At 43.6% G+C, this 15,215-nt stretch overlaps 1 protein-coding gene across 1 annotated transcript in view; it reads left to right on the top strand.

Moving 5' to 3' along the window:
- sobpa (sine oculis binding protein homolog a) overlaps window positions 1-6,555 on the top strand; it is a gene marked incomplete at its 5' end in the record, with an annotated part of 36,363 nt that extends 29,808 nt beyond the window's left edge. The window contains 2 exons of the mRNA XM_084568754.1: window positions 2,977-5,026; window positions 6,504-6,555. Coding sequence (XP_084424880.1) covers window positions 2,977-5,025 — 2,049 coding nt within the window. The 3' untranslated portion in view covers window position 5,026; window positions 6,504-6,555. The remainder of the gene's footprint in view (window positions 1-2,976; window positions 5,027-6,503) is intronic.
- Between the last annotated feature and the right edge of the window lie 8,660 nt (window positions 6,556-15,215).

Raw genomic sequence — 15,215 nt, 5'->3', positions numbered from 1 at the left:
ATCACATATCGACCTAAACAGGAGGGGTGGGTCTATGCAAGCCTGTCCCTTGATGCACTTTCCCTGCTTAAACCTCCTCCTCCTTCTCTGGAACCTCTTCATCCTACATATAAAACCACTTCAGGCACTGCAGCCTCTTGTGAAACCTTACAATCTCTGCTCCGTCTAAAACTCTTCAGCCTCTTAACCCTCAGCAACCTCCTCCTCTTCTTCCTCTTCATTATCTAAATTCTCCACATCCTCTGAAATCTCTTTAACATCTGCAACCTCTTCTTCTTCTTCTCTGCCTGAAACTTACTCGTCTTCTTCTGCATTCTGTTGGTCCTTAACCTTCTCCTCCGTCTCTGTGGCTGCGGTAATTAAATACCCTTTGTCCAATCCCCTAACCCCTGAGAATGTCCATCATCATTTCAGAATTACCTCACCTAACTTGCTAATAATTACGCTCCAAAACTAGTTGTCTGATCTGAGTAGTCTTAAATACCTCTGACCTCGTCACCGGGTCGGTGGCTTCGAGGAGGAAGAACGCGATTACTGCTGAGGTGATTGCGCTTGTTTAGACGCACGATAATTGTTGTAATGCAAATGGTTAAACTACACCACCGACACTGGTTCGTTGGCCGCGATGGAAATAAATGACCGTAATTATATTCAACTGCAAACATCTGTGTGCAGGAGTGGGGAGAGAGCGGGTGCGAGGAAGAGAAAGCACAACTCCATTAGCGTAATGCGCAGTGAAATTTCACTCGCGGTGCAGAAAGTCGTTAAGTGCTCTCCATCTGTCTTTCTGAGTTGAGGAAAATTTCAGCACATTTATTATTTAAAATATCCTGGGCCTACCATTATCAAACTCAACTTGCGAGAGCACCTTTTTGACTTTTACTCAGTCATGGCTCATTGAATTAGCTAGGACTAAATGGGCAGTTAAAACGTTCACAATTCAAGGGACTGACATCCGAGCACTTCTAACGTACGGTTTAAGCAGAGCAGTCGCTGTCTAGTGCAGTCTCTGATCAGTTTTTGCTGTGGTTTCTTCTCTAGCTGTTCTCTAGCCGCTTGTCCCAAACTTTGTTCAGTCATTAACTTATCTTTCCTGAATGAGAATAAAGTCTCAGATGTAAAACACATTATCTGTGCAAAGAACCTGATGTTTTACACATGTCACAGGTGCAGGACACCATGCTATGTCTTCTTTTGAAGTCCTGGCCAATGCTATCTGTCCAAACAGCCCATGTGAATCCACTGTCTTTCACCGTCTTTCTGCCAAATAAACCAATGTTGCTATGCAGCGTGCAGAAGGAGTTTACCCACCTTCCGGTTGCATCCCTCAACTTATTAACATTCAGCTGCGGGGCTTAAGGGTCTGTGTGATGGATGGATGTCGTTGAAGGGTCTGACAACTGATTAATGCCTTAATTATCTCCAGCGAGGACCTGCCACTCCTCCCAGAGCTGACAGAGTGAGCTGTGTGTGGCCTGACGAGTAACGCCGTGTTCAGGGCTCGCCCACTGCTATCTGCTCTACCAGGGTCACATTTATTTTCCTCCCCAAGAAAAATGCGCACGTTTTGTACTGAAAAGGTCTATAATGCAGATGAAACAGTGCAGCGGGGCGTTTTGGGATCTTTGCCACTGCAGTGACTAAGAAAGACAACTTTTCAATTGAGCCTCCACATGTTAGGATCCAGCTCTAGTTTGCTTTCTGCATACAAAAATGTCCTTGACTTTCAACAAAACTTATGACAAGAAACAAGCTAATTATGAATCCAAACCCTAAAATGTCCAGCGTGAAAATCACATTTTTGTGGCGTATGCTTGTCACAAGAATGTACATTTCTTTCCAGTCCAACATGCATAAATTAAATGGCGGATTTTCAGTTCGGAAAGTAACAGGAGCTGACAGGTCGTTGATTTTATTCTCTCTGATTTAATCGATTGACATCAAAACCCTGCACTCGTTAATGATTTGAATAAGAATAGATTAAGAAATACCTTGTCAGTTTTTAGTTTAGTTGAATTTCATAGTTTTTCATGGCCGTCGTTTTGCTATAGACTGCAGACCTCAAATTAGAAAAGTAGAAGGAGCCAGCAAAATGTTTGTGGCGGAAAGTTGGTCTAGAGTCACTCTATTGGGAAGTATCCCAGCAAAAATTTGCCCAGTCAGTCTAATTGTTTGGGCGGATTTTATGCAGAGATGGACAGAAGAGTAACAATTTCGTAGTCATAAATATTGTCCGAGCGCCATGAATTTTATTGTTTACAACTAAATGGCACTGATTGGTTGTAGGACTATCCAATTGCATGCAGGGGTCGCACGACCCGTAAATTATTACATTAACCTTAATTTTGAAGTTCAAATGTCTTAAAAACTGTGAGTAACCATTACACCATTTTCCAGTCAATCTTCAAGTATCTGACTGGGCTTAAGTATAATATCAATGTCATAATATCTTTTTGTCAGGTTGCTCCCAAGGCACGTCTATCCAAGGGACCTGTGGTGAAGTGTGACTGAGAGAGTCTTTATTGCCACCAGAAGGTGTTAATGGACATTCCTTGTTGGTACAAAAAGTTAAAGGCAAAGTCACTTCAATAGCACTTAGCAGCAGAACACTATTATGTGCACATTTAGTTTACTGTAAATGTTGAGTAGAGAAAACGCAGCAATACCGATGCATGCAAAAGGCATACATTACATAAACTGAACACTGTCGAGGTCATTTATACAAACTTCAGAGTTAAGTGTCTTCTCTTGACAGATCTATAGAAGTAATTAGAAACTGTATCAGGTTGCTATAAAAGAATCTTCTTCTTTTCTTTTTTTTTAAATGGGCTTATCTCCAGATGGTGTGGAGTCTGAGCTTTTTCTTTATTTCGCACAAGATGTTTTTTTACTTCATCAAGAACAAATTAGAAGTGTTTTGTATGCAGTGTGACAGGTGCTGATACAGTATATGTGTTATGTGTGTCTGTCTTGCAGGTGTGTGACTGGTGCAAGCATATCCGCCACACCAAGGAGTACCTGGACTTTGGTGCTGGTGAGAGGAGGCTGCAATTCTGCAGTGCCAAATGTCTGAACCAATATAAGATGGACATTTTCTACAAGGAGACCCAGGCTGCGCTTCCTGGAGCACTGTGCAACCCAGGACACGGGGCTGGTGGCGAGGGTAAGCCGGAGTGCAGTGGAGGGGTGCAGCTGCTGACTCCTGAATCCTGGGGAACGCCGTTAACGGACCTTCGACGTAAAGCCCCATCACCAGGGGGGCCTTCCACCACCGGCGCTTTGGCCCCTTCCACTTCTTCAGCCACCTCACCCTCAGACACTGGTGCTGTCTGCTCACCGTCCTCCTCAGCCAAAATTCCCACACCCAGACCGCACGAGAGCCCCACGCTTCCTCCTCCACCTGTTCCCACTTTGCACCCACCAGTTGGGGTTCCTTCTGGTAGCCCTCCCATGGTGATGACACCCCGGGGACCCATGCCCTTGCCTTTGTTCATGGAGCATCAAATGATGCATCAGATGCGTCCCCCATTTCTTCGCCCCTCTGCTCACCCTGCAGGACCCAACAGCCCGCTGTCAAACCCTATGATCCCTGGTATTGGTCCACCACCTCCCCCAAGGAGCCTTGGTCCAGCATCAAGTCCCATGCACAGGCCTCTGCTGTCTCCACATGTCCACCACTCATCTAATCACAACCCTGGCATGATGCCCCCACACCCTGGTCTCCCTATGCCAGGCCTGCCACATTTCCCCCCAGTCAACATGATGCCCAATGGACCCATCCCCCTGCCACCAATGATGAACTTTGGTATGCCATCCTTGGCTCCATTGGTACCACCACCAACTCTTTTGGTCCCTTACCCAGTCATTGTACCCTTGCCAGTCCCAATCCCTATTCCAATCCCTATCCCTTTCAACCCCAAAACATCCAGGGACCAACCCGAGAGCAGTGGCTCTGTCCGCAGTGCTCCAGAGTCTTCAGACACTTCAGCCTCTGGGCTCCACTCTCCAGGTTCCTCAGGAGGTGAGAGAGGGGAGCAGAAGATGGAGCCAGCCAGCAGAGAGCGTGTCTCTCCTGTGCGCTCAGAAAGAAGCAGGACAGCATTAGTGGACTTGACTGTGAAGGCAGAGGATAATTCAGGCAACCTTTGTCTAACCACTGGCCCTGGACTGATGGACGGAGTTATTGATCTAACTGTGGGCCAAAAGTCATGCCAACAGCAGGTAATTCAAAGGATGCTACCTGGGGTCCAGGTCAAAATAGAGGCAGAGGCTGAATCAAGATCTCCGCCAGCAGCTGGGCTGGGGAGGGAAGGGAAGGGAAACCATGATGATGGGGAAGGGGCTCACCTCTCACAGAGCCTCCTCAGTGCTACAGAGTGGGAAGGGTTGGCGCACCCTAACACACTGGAAACATCCACCCCACCTTCCATCAACAACAGCCCCTCTAGCAAAGCAGATCATCCAGTAAGCCAGCTAAGTATGTCTAATGCTACTACACCCCACTTACCTAATACAGTACGGACCCAGCCCCTACCCGGGCCCCAGCTTCAAACTAGCCCTGCTGCCCCATGTAATGTCATAGTCAATGGTACAGGATGGCACTCACTTATCAATCCTGCGTTTGAGTCTTGCCCTGACCAAAGAGGTGATGGGATTGGAGGAGAAGCGGAGTTAGAGGAGCAGTCGACCAACGTTGAGCTGGAGCATGAGGCACTGAAAGAGAACAATTGCTCAGTGGGTGAATGGGAGCCGGGGAGGCGAGTCTCGGCACAAGATGACACACTGGACACGGTGGAGGGTAAGCCAGATCCTGACTCCAACTTGGAGGAGGGTGAGCACGCCTATGCCCTGCCGCTTCTGTCGACCGGAGGCTGTGTAGTCATCCAGCCAGTGCCAAAGCCCTCCGCTGACAAGACGGCCATCCTGTCCTGCTCCATCAGTGCACCGCTATCAGCAGCCGGGAGTCCTGAGCTGGAGCCGCCGCTGAAAAGGAGATGTCTGCGGATTCGCAATCAAAATAAATGAGGTAGGTTCACCCCAGGGTCGTTCACAACCGGTGTGTGCACACCGGTTGTTTAAGTATAAATCCACACAAATTTATTCAGTGACATTTCATAATTCACAGTAGGGTGCCCATCAAATTATCACTTAGTTTGGCTGTTTCCAGTTTCCACGGAATGTATCTTTGAACTACTCAAAATAATTTCTTAATAATAATTTCTAGTTTCTTAACAGGCTGTTGAAGAGGCTGTTCCTATTTAGTGTTATAATCCTTTTATCTGAATAGTTCTGGCAACAGGGTTATTTTATGTTTTGTCAATTTGAAATGGCATAACATGGTTGATCACTTAATCAGGATTTCATAATGCAATGCTTGTTTCAAGGGTGTGCCCTGACTCAGACGGTGCAGAGGAGGTCAAACAGGCACCAACTGAATTATAAGCCCATAACTGAACCCCACCTGGAGGGGCACTTGCAGATACTGACTCTGAAATGCCTCTAAAGGTGTTAGTGAGGTTAAGTCAGTTAATACATCCAGGTGATGTAGGCCTTATTCTATCCAAACACTCAGAAAAAAAACATTATATACTTTCATAAGAAATGTCAGAGTAATAGAGGACATGCAAGTGCAGTCTATTTTGCCGGTTTGAATTTTTTTAGGAATTTCTTGGTGGACCATGTGTTTAATCAGCGCGGTTATTTACCCAAAGCATATTTACACACGTTTGCACATTACTCCCATTTTATATGAAGACTACTTGTTGCTTTATTGTGACTTCCAGTTTACCTTCAAGAGCTTCAGAGTAGAAATGGGAAGTCTTTCATGTCAACGGATTTATTCAGCACATTAATACTTAATTTAATGATGCACTCCTCGAGTTATTAATTAAATGAAATTGTATTCAAGGGCAATTGAAGACCAATTCAGGTTGTGGTAACAAGAGGCGAGTGCTCTGAATAAGATTAATTAGTGACGACAAAAGATGGAAATCAAGCCACATACTCCGTTATCACAGCTCTGAGCAAACCAGCCGCTGAAATGAACAGAATCGATGCGCTGCAGTTTTCAGACACTTAGCAATTTAGGATTTGAATGAGAATGCTAAATGTTGGATTCTATAGTTCACCTTCCCACTTGCTGGCAATTTCACAAGGCGTTCATTCTCAAATATCTAAACACGATGTAAAATTTATGGCACCGGAGGAGCAGCTGCTGAATATTTCATTCTGTGTTTGCCCAAAATTATCCTTGAGCTCATACTGATTGCTTGTACCTGAGAGAATAAACCCCAAATTAAGATGCACTGCTGAAAATCTCCATGGGCTTTAATTTGATCCTGTGTGGTTTTAACTCCAAAACCTTCCACTGTATCAGCTGACCTTCCTCTATTTTCTCAGTTACCTTAAAATGAAAGGTGGGTCTGTCTGCTTTAATTTATGCATCAACTTTTCCAAAAAACGGCCTTGACTCAGTCTAACTCTCCTCCCACTCTGTTTCACAGATGGATGCTCTGAGGACGGCAGTGCCATCAACGACACTCACTTGTCCACCCCACCCCCCATACTCCCACCCCCCCCAACTACACCACTCCACATGTGCACACACACATTGTTCTCGTCCTCACCCATCGTCCAGTCTACCAGCACCACAAATCGCCTTCAACGACTGATGAGAGTGCAAGCAAACGTGATAATGTGTATCATAGCAGAGTGGACGGGACTTCTTTTGTCTGTGTGACAGACACTCTGATGAACTGAACTTCAGTGGACCGGATTTGGCCAGCAGGACAGCTTGACCTTAGAACTGAAGACAGTATATTCCTGCAACAGGAGGACTTAACCCCGCAGCTTCTCTCCTCATTTAGAGACTCTCAGCCCACACTGCCCCCTTTGGCTTTATCCACCCTCCCCTATCAAAGCAAGTACTCTCCGTATTGTCTTTTACTAATTAATGCACTGTAGTCTCCAACATTCAAAGCTGCTGGTCGGGAATTTGTGAAAGAGCCCCACAGAGAGATTTCTATTGTTCAGTTCGACCTGATGCCACAACGAAGGTATTATATCTCTGCTCCAGTAGCTGTCATTTATTCTCACACACAGTTAAATCTAAAACCTCAGTGCTGGCAAAAATAAATCTTCTTGGCCTTTGCTTGTCTACAACCAGCAACAATGTACAATCTGACACCTAGTGTTTTGGGTGCTTCTGGTGGGTGGTAACGCAAAATAAGCAGAATAAGCATGAATACAGTTGATGCAATATGACTGAATGGCAATTTAGAAAGGTGGTTCAATCAGAGGCTGGGAAACTGTCCTTGGACATAAACTCTTCTTTGGTTTTGTCGAGAATTATTATTCCTACCAAATCAGCAAACTGGAGATAATGTTAACCTTCACCAACAAGTAATGGTGTGTGGGTGGAATCATGCAATCCCTGCCATTTTCCTTTGGCATCTATTTGTTTGCTCTTAAACTTCGCTCAATTTAGATATATTGTTACACATGTATGAGACCGAGTTATCATGATAATCATTCCTTGCATTTCCAGAACCTTCCTCTGAACGCCGGCTGTGTGCTTAAACAGCAAGCCGTGCTACACACAGTAACACAGACCCCTGCTGTTTGAGAGCATTTCAAGGCTTACTGCACCACCAAAAGAACTGGGATGGCATGGCAATGTGGAAACTCTGCCAGCATGCAATGGGTACTTGCTACCGCAGGGTAGTACTTAATCTTTTCTATAATACATTACCAGCGATGTTCCTGTCACGGGTTAGTTTGAGACTGCACTGAACTTAGAGGGGGCGGAGGGAAGCCAGCTCTTTCATAAATTATTCTTGTGGGACCTAGAGGAAAACTGCTGAAGTAACAACAGAAATATTTCAACAATAAACACAGTTGAGACAGATTCATTTTGGCAATAATTTGGAACACATTGCTTCTCGCTTTTCCACTAATCCTGCCAAGTTAAAATTTTTTATTTTTTTTTCCCAATTCTTAATAGTTTTAAGCCAAATTACATTTAAAGCCGGTGCTGTCCTTGACTCAATGTCATGCTCTGTGTAGAGGCTTTTTGGGCCGTTCAGGTAAACGCAACGCGACTGTCGCCCATCCAGTTTGATCTGATCCAGTTACACCGTGGCTTAGTGAGCCGGGATGCCGTCAAACAAAGGCAGCCTTTAGTTTACACAACTATGGAGGAGATACGTGGTACCAGTGTGAGACAAGGTATTATCATATGCCAAAGGCCTCTGGTGTATTGAAACAAAACATGTCACCTAGTTTTCAGTGGAAATGGATTTTTAACCGAAGGTTTGACCAGATAATTTATAGTTGCCAAAATAACAAGCACTTATTTAAAAAAATAAATAAATAAATAAAAAGATACAGGAGAACATAAGTGGATGTCAAAATCAGTATTACTGTTATCATTCTTTTTGGTTTACCAAATCCACAAAGACCCAGGATGGATATGTCAAACTAAGTAGAGTAAAATACAGCTCTGGTTTAAGAAGACAATGCAAAGTGATCGTCAGTCTTACATTACATTAAATGTATATATTTCTTTGCAGTGTCACCATATCTCTCTGTTTGTTGCCTTTGTTTTGTTTCATTCTGTCAGAGTGAGACGTCGTGTGATTCAACTCTGTGTCCAAATGAGGCCAACATTTACACTGATTCAAACGCAACAGGCATACATACTTAAGTCACACGCGACGCACACAGTAAATGTGACTTTGTGTACGTGTTTATGTGTGGGGCAGGTGCAAGCAGAGAGTCCAGCTGAGATTACAGAGTGTTGACTCAGAATAAGCAGTATGCAACTCTATCTGTTGCCTGTTAGTCAGGCATTTAGGCTTAGCTTGCCGCTTGCCAGGGCCCAGCTTTGGTGTCACTTTAAGCATTTCCTTGCCCCTGCTTCATTACTCTGCAACCAAAGGCAGTGAAGATGCTGTTTTTAAGCTGCCCGCTTTTGTCTCGTCTGTTTTGCCTGCTGAAGTGTATTTAGTTGAGCTATTTCTTTCTGTAATACTTCATCAAATATCCCTATGTATAGAGTTTTGCCAACATCAGACAAATCTGAATTATTCTTCATTAAATGTTTTTGCTTCTGAAAGCACAAAACCAGGGCCAGTGTAACAAAGAATTGGGATGCTGTAGATTTTTCTGTGTTTCTTAAGAAATAAGGGAGTCAAAACCAAGGCCATGGCCAGGATTTCAGGCCCCTAGCGCCACCTAGTGGATGACAAAATATCACCTTTGTACTGGTATAATTAGACTTAGATAATAATGTAAAACTGACTAGCTTTCCTTGTCAGGGATTATAGTCAGCAGCTGCTTAGTCATCGTAGTTTAGAAAGAACTCGTCTAGCTTGGTGTAGGCAAGAAAACATATTTATTTATTTATTTATTTCACCTCTAAACACATTTTCCGTCGTTACACTTGGCCAAATGCTTCCTGACTCCAGATTCATCTTGTATGAGAAGATATGATTAAGAGTTATTCCAAAATGTCAAATTATTCTTTTAAATTTACCCCTCAGAGAACAAATACCACTTGTTTAGGCAAACTTTTCCCGACTTCTATTCTTGTGCCAACATCCGGCCAAACTGATCTCCCAGACTCCTCTAAGTCATTCTGATTGAACAGGTCGGGAGGCTTTATGGTGATGAGGAAGTAACCACAATCAGTTGTCACGTCTGGTTTTTTTTTCCTGCTTGACACCTCTAACACACACATTCACACACATGCAGACTACAGCAACATGCCAGTTTATGTCTAATCTGCAGCACGCCGTATTGGCATCACAAGCGGTATACTGTCTGTGTCTGAGGCAGAAGCGAAGATATGAAAGCGTAACTCTCATGCGGAAACTCTGGACCACTCAATCAGTCTCTGTGATGGCAACCAGACTCGTGACAAATCTCCAGCATTCCTTTTTTGATGACGGACTACAGGCCGGGTCAGCAGCCTGAATTATGCAATGACAACCAACTCCAAACCCTATAGAAACAAGCGATCCGCAGACAAAAACAAAACATGATAGGACTTCATGTTACTTTTCAAAAACAACAGAGAAGTTGCCTTAACTCTTGCTTGTATAATCTCTACAGTTAAGACAATGACGCTCGCTTGTAAAGAAGACTCCCTTCTTTGTACAAAATGAAATATACCAGAAACAACAACTTTGTTATCTTGCTAGTGTCAATGTATAGATGATCAGCTCTTTCTGTAACTTGTATGAACCGTCACATTTTTGCTAAGAAGAAAAAAAAAACCCTCCCCCCCAGCTTCCCTGTTCCTAAACATCCAATCTGTTCAACGTTTTAACTCGTGGTGGACTGTCGATCTTTTTGTGTACATTTTATAGTATTATTTATTGTTGACAAGTTTTGCATTTGCAAAAAAAAAAAGAAGAAAAAAAGTGAAGGTGGTTTGACCTGAGCATTCGATTCCAATGTAAATGCCTGGTGAACAGTGAAATGCTTTTTTAATTATTAAAACGGAGAAAACAGTGATATGAGGAGGTCTTTTTATTATGACGTTGTAACATGTACATAACATGTGGCCAAAACTGCTTTGGAAAAAGAATAATTTTTTGTGTTGTAACGGTATTTGTTTTATTCAGTGAATTGCCCAAGAAGACAAATAAATAAGAGGCACACACAACTCTTGTTTCAGACGGGTCGTATGTGTTCAAATGCATTTCTCTGTACATGTGCAAAGATCTTACACACATAGCGGTAAATAAAAACTGCAGATGTTCTTTCAGTGTTACTTTTTTAGAATGTTTTTTCTCGATTCATCTCTGTATCACAATACTTACAACATGCCAAGAGCCGCCCAGAATCAGCCGGAATCTGTGAAAATCACAATTAATAAGTTGCATGGGAATTTCAGAAGTGTTGCATTGTTCAGTCAAACGAGTCTGCAGTGAAACCTTTAATGTAAACACTGAGAAAAGGGTGTGCATCTCAAAGAAATGTTTCCACACACTTAATTAAGCTTCTTCTTGCAAATCCCTTTGTATGAACTTACAACCCCATATAAATAGCTAGATGCAAAAAAATCTGCCTGTATAGTATTGGATTACTGAGGACAATATTTCTCATCAAGTATGGTATTTTAGATTTAGGTTTTAATTTAGAATTACATGGCAGTTCTAAGGGGCGGCACAGTGGAGTGGTGGTTAGCACTGATGCCTCACAGCAAGAAGGTTCCGGGTTTGAATCCATGGGCCGACTGGGCCTTTCTGTGTGGAGTTTGCATGTTCTCCCTGTGTCTGCGTGGGTTCTCTCCGGGTACTCCAGCTTCCTCCCACAGTCCAAAGACATGCCCATTAGGTTAACTGGTGATTCTAATTGGCCGTAGGTGTGAGTGTGAATGGTTGTCTGTCTCTCTGTGTTAGCCCTGCGATGGACTGGCGACCTGTCCAGGGTGTACCCCGCCTCTCCTAGAAGAAAAAATATGCCACAAGACATACCAGTCAAATACAATCATGCTAACAGTCATGCCCAAATGTGTTTAATAATTAATGCAAATGCAATAAAGTGTTTAAACACATTTTAAAATATTGAATTATTCATAACTCTCTAGGCTTTGGTTATATTATTTTAAATATTCATGATCTGGTCAGTTGAAAAAAAAAATAAGGAGCTACATCAAGAATTAGTTGAGTTAGCCCACCAGTGATGATAGTAGTTAGGTTTTAATTAATTAACTTTCTGAAATACAGTCACCGGAAGACATGGTATTAATATTTCTCCTAATGTGCTGACCCTGGAAGGGTCTCTGACGTCTCAGCTGTGCGGTTGACGTATGTGGATTTAATGGTCTCTAGCTCCATCTCATGGTTTCCTAAAGAAATGGCTCACTCCTCAGCATGAAGGTAATGGGAAGCAGCTTGACTGAAGTTCTCATAGGGGAGATTTACTGTAAACAAGCAGGGGGGACTGTTTAATGAATGAGCATTAAAATGCATCCAATATAACAGCTGTTCTGAAAAGAAACAAAGTCAACATTGACTTTTCTTTGTCTTTTTTTTTGTTGAGACTGTTAGTCAGTTAGTGTTTAGAATCCATATCGTGGATGTATGTATATGTGGATGGTACACATTAACATAGACATAGGCTAGACATGAAAGCTGCTAAGATATGCCTTAATACATACTTTAAAGGAGGTATGTGATATTTATTTTCTGGCTATTCTATTCATTCCTATTCATTAGCTATATCCACTTAATCCTGTAGAGGGGGTTCTAGAGTCTGTCCCATGCATCTGGCTTTGGGCAAGAGCCTGGGTACATCCTAGACAACTCACCAGTCAGTAAGAGAGAGACAAACATTCATTCACATGCACACAGCCAATTTAATTCACCAATTAACCTAACACGCATTTCTTTGCTGTGGTAGCACTCAGAGAAAACGCACACAGGCACAGCATCACTGTCTACTGTTAAAATGCTTTAAAATACACAGTTACACCATACCCTATTACAAGACATTACAAGACATGCGCAGAAAGCTATTCAAACCCACTGCTTTAAACCTATTCAGGTTTTAACAAGTTAACCTGATGTGTTTATTAGACTGGTATATTCACAAAGAAATGATTTGACAAAGATCATTGCAGAATTTTCTCAGGCAAAAGAACAGCCAGCAGAGGTGCAGCTTGTTCCTTCCTCTCACCTCTGATGTTCTGCTTTGGATCAGAGCACATCATTCAGTTCACTAGGCACCATGACATCATGTCAGACAGGAGTCCAGCTTTGTGTGGCCAGACCTATCCTTAAATAATCACAGTAGTGATGTAATTATCATCAACGGATTATGCAGAATCCATATATGTTCTTAGAGTGTTTCTAGAAATGACAAGGCCAAAGATGTTGATTTAACTTTGTGGTATGAGTAGAAAGAGATGTGAGGCACAAATATAGTCTCCTGAGCTTGTGTTTTAAACAGCTCATCGTGTGTTATTTTGGAATGAATTTCCCAGAAAGCACCCGTCAGATAAATATCCAAAGCCGTGGGTGCTGAATCACTGGAAAACTTTTGTTTCTGTGGGTGGTGCTTGTGTGTTTATCTGTTGCACGGCCGTGGCTGTCCTCCTTCATGAAAACCATTCCAAATAAAGAAAATGTAAAAATTCATCACTTCCTGTTAGCGATGCAGGAATCTTTCCCAGGAAATAGCACACACACACAAGCTTTGTATTATACTTCCCAGAACAAGAACTAGTAACCACCTCAATGGCCAAGAAAGAGTGTCAAGGATGAAGAGAAGATGTACGCAATGAAGAAGCTAACTTCACTCCATGAACGCCTAGCAGCACAGATGAACCAGCGGCTGAGGGATGGGGTCCCATCCAGAGTGGCTAACCCAGGGCAGGACAGTCCTAATCCTGAACGACCCCCAGAAGGGACCCATCCCATCCAACTACCGGCCAATAACCTGTTTCTGCACAACATGGAAGGTGCATCATTGCGGCTAAGATGAGTAAGCACGTGGCTCAATACATAAACAGCCCCGTTTATGTATGCAGGAATCTTTCCCAGGAAATAGCACACACACACAAGCTTTGTATTATACTTCCCAGAACAAGAACTAGTAACCACCTCAATGGCAGACATCCAAGAATGGATGTCTGCAGGGAATTGGTAGCAACACCAGAGGAGCCAAGCACCAGCTACTGGTCGATAGAGCAGTCGCCCGAGACTGCAAGAACTGACAGACCAACCTGTGCACCGCCTGGATCGACTACAAGAAAGCTTACGACTCAATGCCCCACACATGGATACTGGAATGTCTGGAACTGTATAAGATCAACAGGAACCTAAGGGCCTTCATCCAGAACTCGATGGGAATGTGGAAGACAACCCTAGCCTGACGAGCCAGACCCACATTAAATGTAGGGTCTGGGCACTCTCCATAGACAGGGCTTAACCGGAGGGGTGGGATAAACGGTTGTCTTTCAAACTCCCTCTCCACGCAATAGGATAGCGCTACAACCAATCAGAGCAACGAAGAAGGTGACGTAGTCAGAGCGACGGAAAAGAGAGTTCCTTGCATGTGTTGTGGAAAAAACTTATCCTAATAGATATTAAATAGTTCTTGTTGCATCCTGTTTTTTTTTTTTTTATGAGTTCACCTACAGGTTGAGTTTCTCCTGCATTAATCATTTTTAAGCTGTGGATCAAACTTTTGCCGTATCCGGTTGGCAAAACTCCAAATACATCCTTCTTTTGTAAGAACGACCTCAGTGCAGTTTCTTTCAGAGTGGCGGCCAAAGCCGATTCGAAAGAAAGTTGTTCGCTAGCAGCAGCCATCGCTCTGGTAGTTCTAGCAGGATGGGGAATTCACGAGTAATTCACGGAACTTATCGCAGGTCAGTCGTCATCATGTTAAGCCCGCCCACCGACTCGTGATTGGCCTGGTCCATCTTGGATTTTTCGAAATCTCAAGTCAACGGAGAGTAACTAGACTGCCCCTGGAAGCAAATGTAATTTGCTGCCGCTAGGGGCGCGTCTAGATTCTCGGCTAAGACAACCCTAGAGGCCGACTCAAAACCAATTGCCCAAGTCAACATCAAGTGCGGCATACACAAAGGAGACGCGCTATCACCACTGCTGTTCTGCATAGGCCTGAACCCCCTCAGACAGATCAACACATCACAGGTTATGGGTACCAATTCCGAAGTGGAGCAACAATCAGCCACCTGCTCTACATGGATGACATCAAGCTGTACGCCAGGAATGAGCAAGAAATTGACTCGCTGATCCACGCCACCAGGATCTACAGCAATGACATAGGGATGTCATTCGGATTAAACAAGTGTGGCCGGATGGTCTCAGAGAGAAGCAAGATGACCAGAACTGCAGGGGCTGACCTACCAGAGGGCAACACAGGTGATATCCAAGACAGCTACAAGTACCTTGGTATTCCACAGGCTAATGGAAACCATGAGGAAGCTGCAAGGAAGTCAACCACAACCAAATACCTCCAGAGAGTATGGCAAGTCCTGAAAAGTCAGCTGAATGGCCAGAACATGATCCAAGCCATCAACCTGTACGCACTACCAGTCATCAGATACCCTACTGGGATCATAAGCTGGCAAAAGGAGGAGATAGAAGCCACAGATATCAAGACAAGAAAGCTCCTCACCATGCAAGGAGGGTTTCACCCCAAATCCAGCACCCTGAGACTGTACACTAAGTGGA

This window comes from Chelon labrosus (genome assembly GCF_963514085.1).
Source record: "Chelon labrosus genome assembly, chromosome: 20".
Taxonomy (NCBI): Eukaryota; Metazoa; Chordata; class Actinopteri; order Mugiliformes; family Mugilidae; genus Chelon; species Chelon labrosus.
This window is presented reverse-complemented; position numbering and strand designations above follow the sequence as displayed.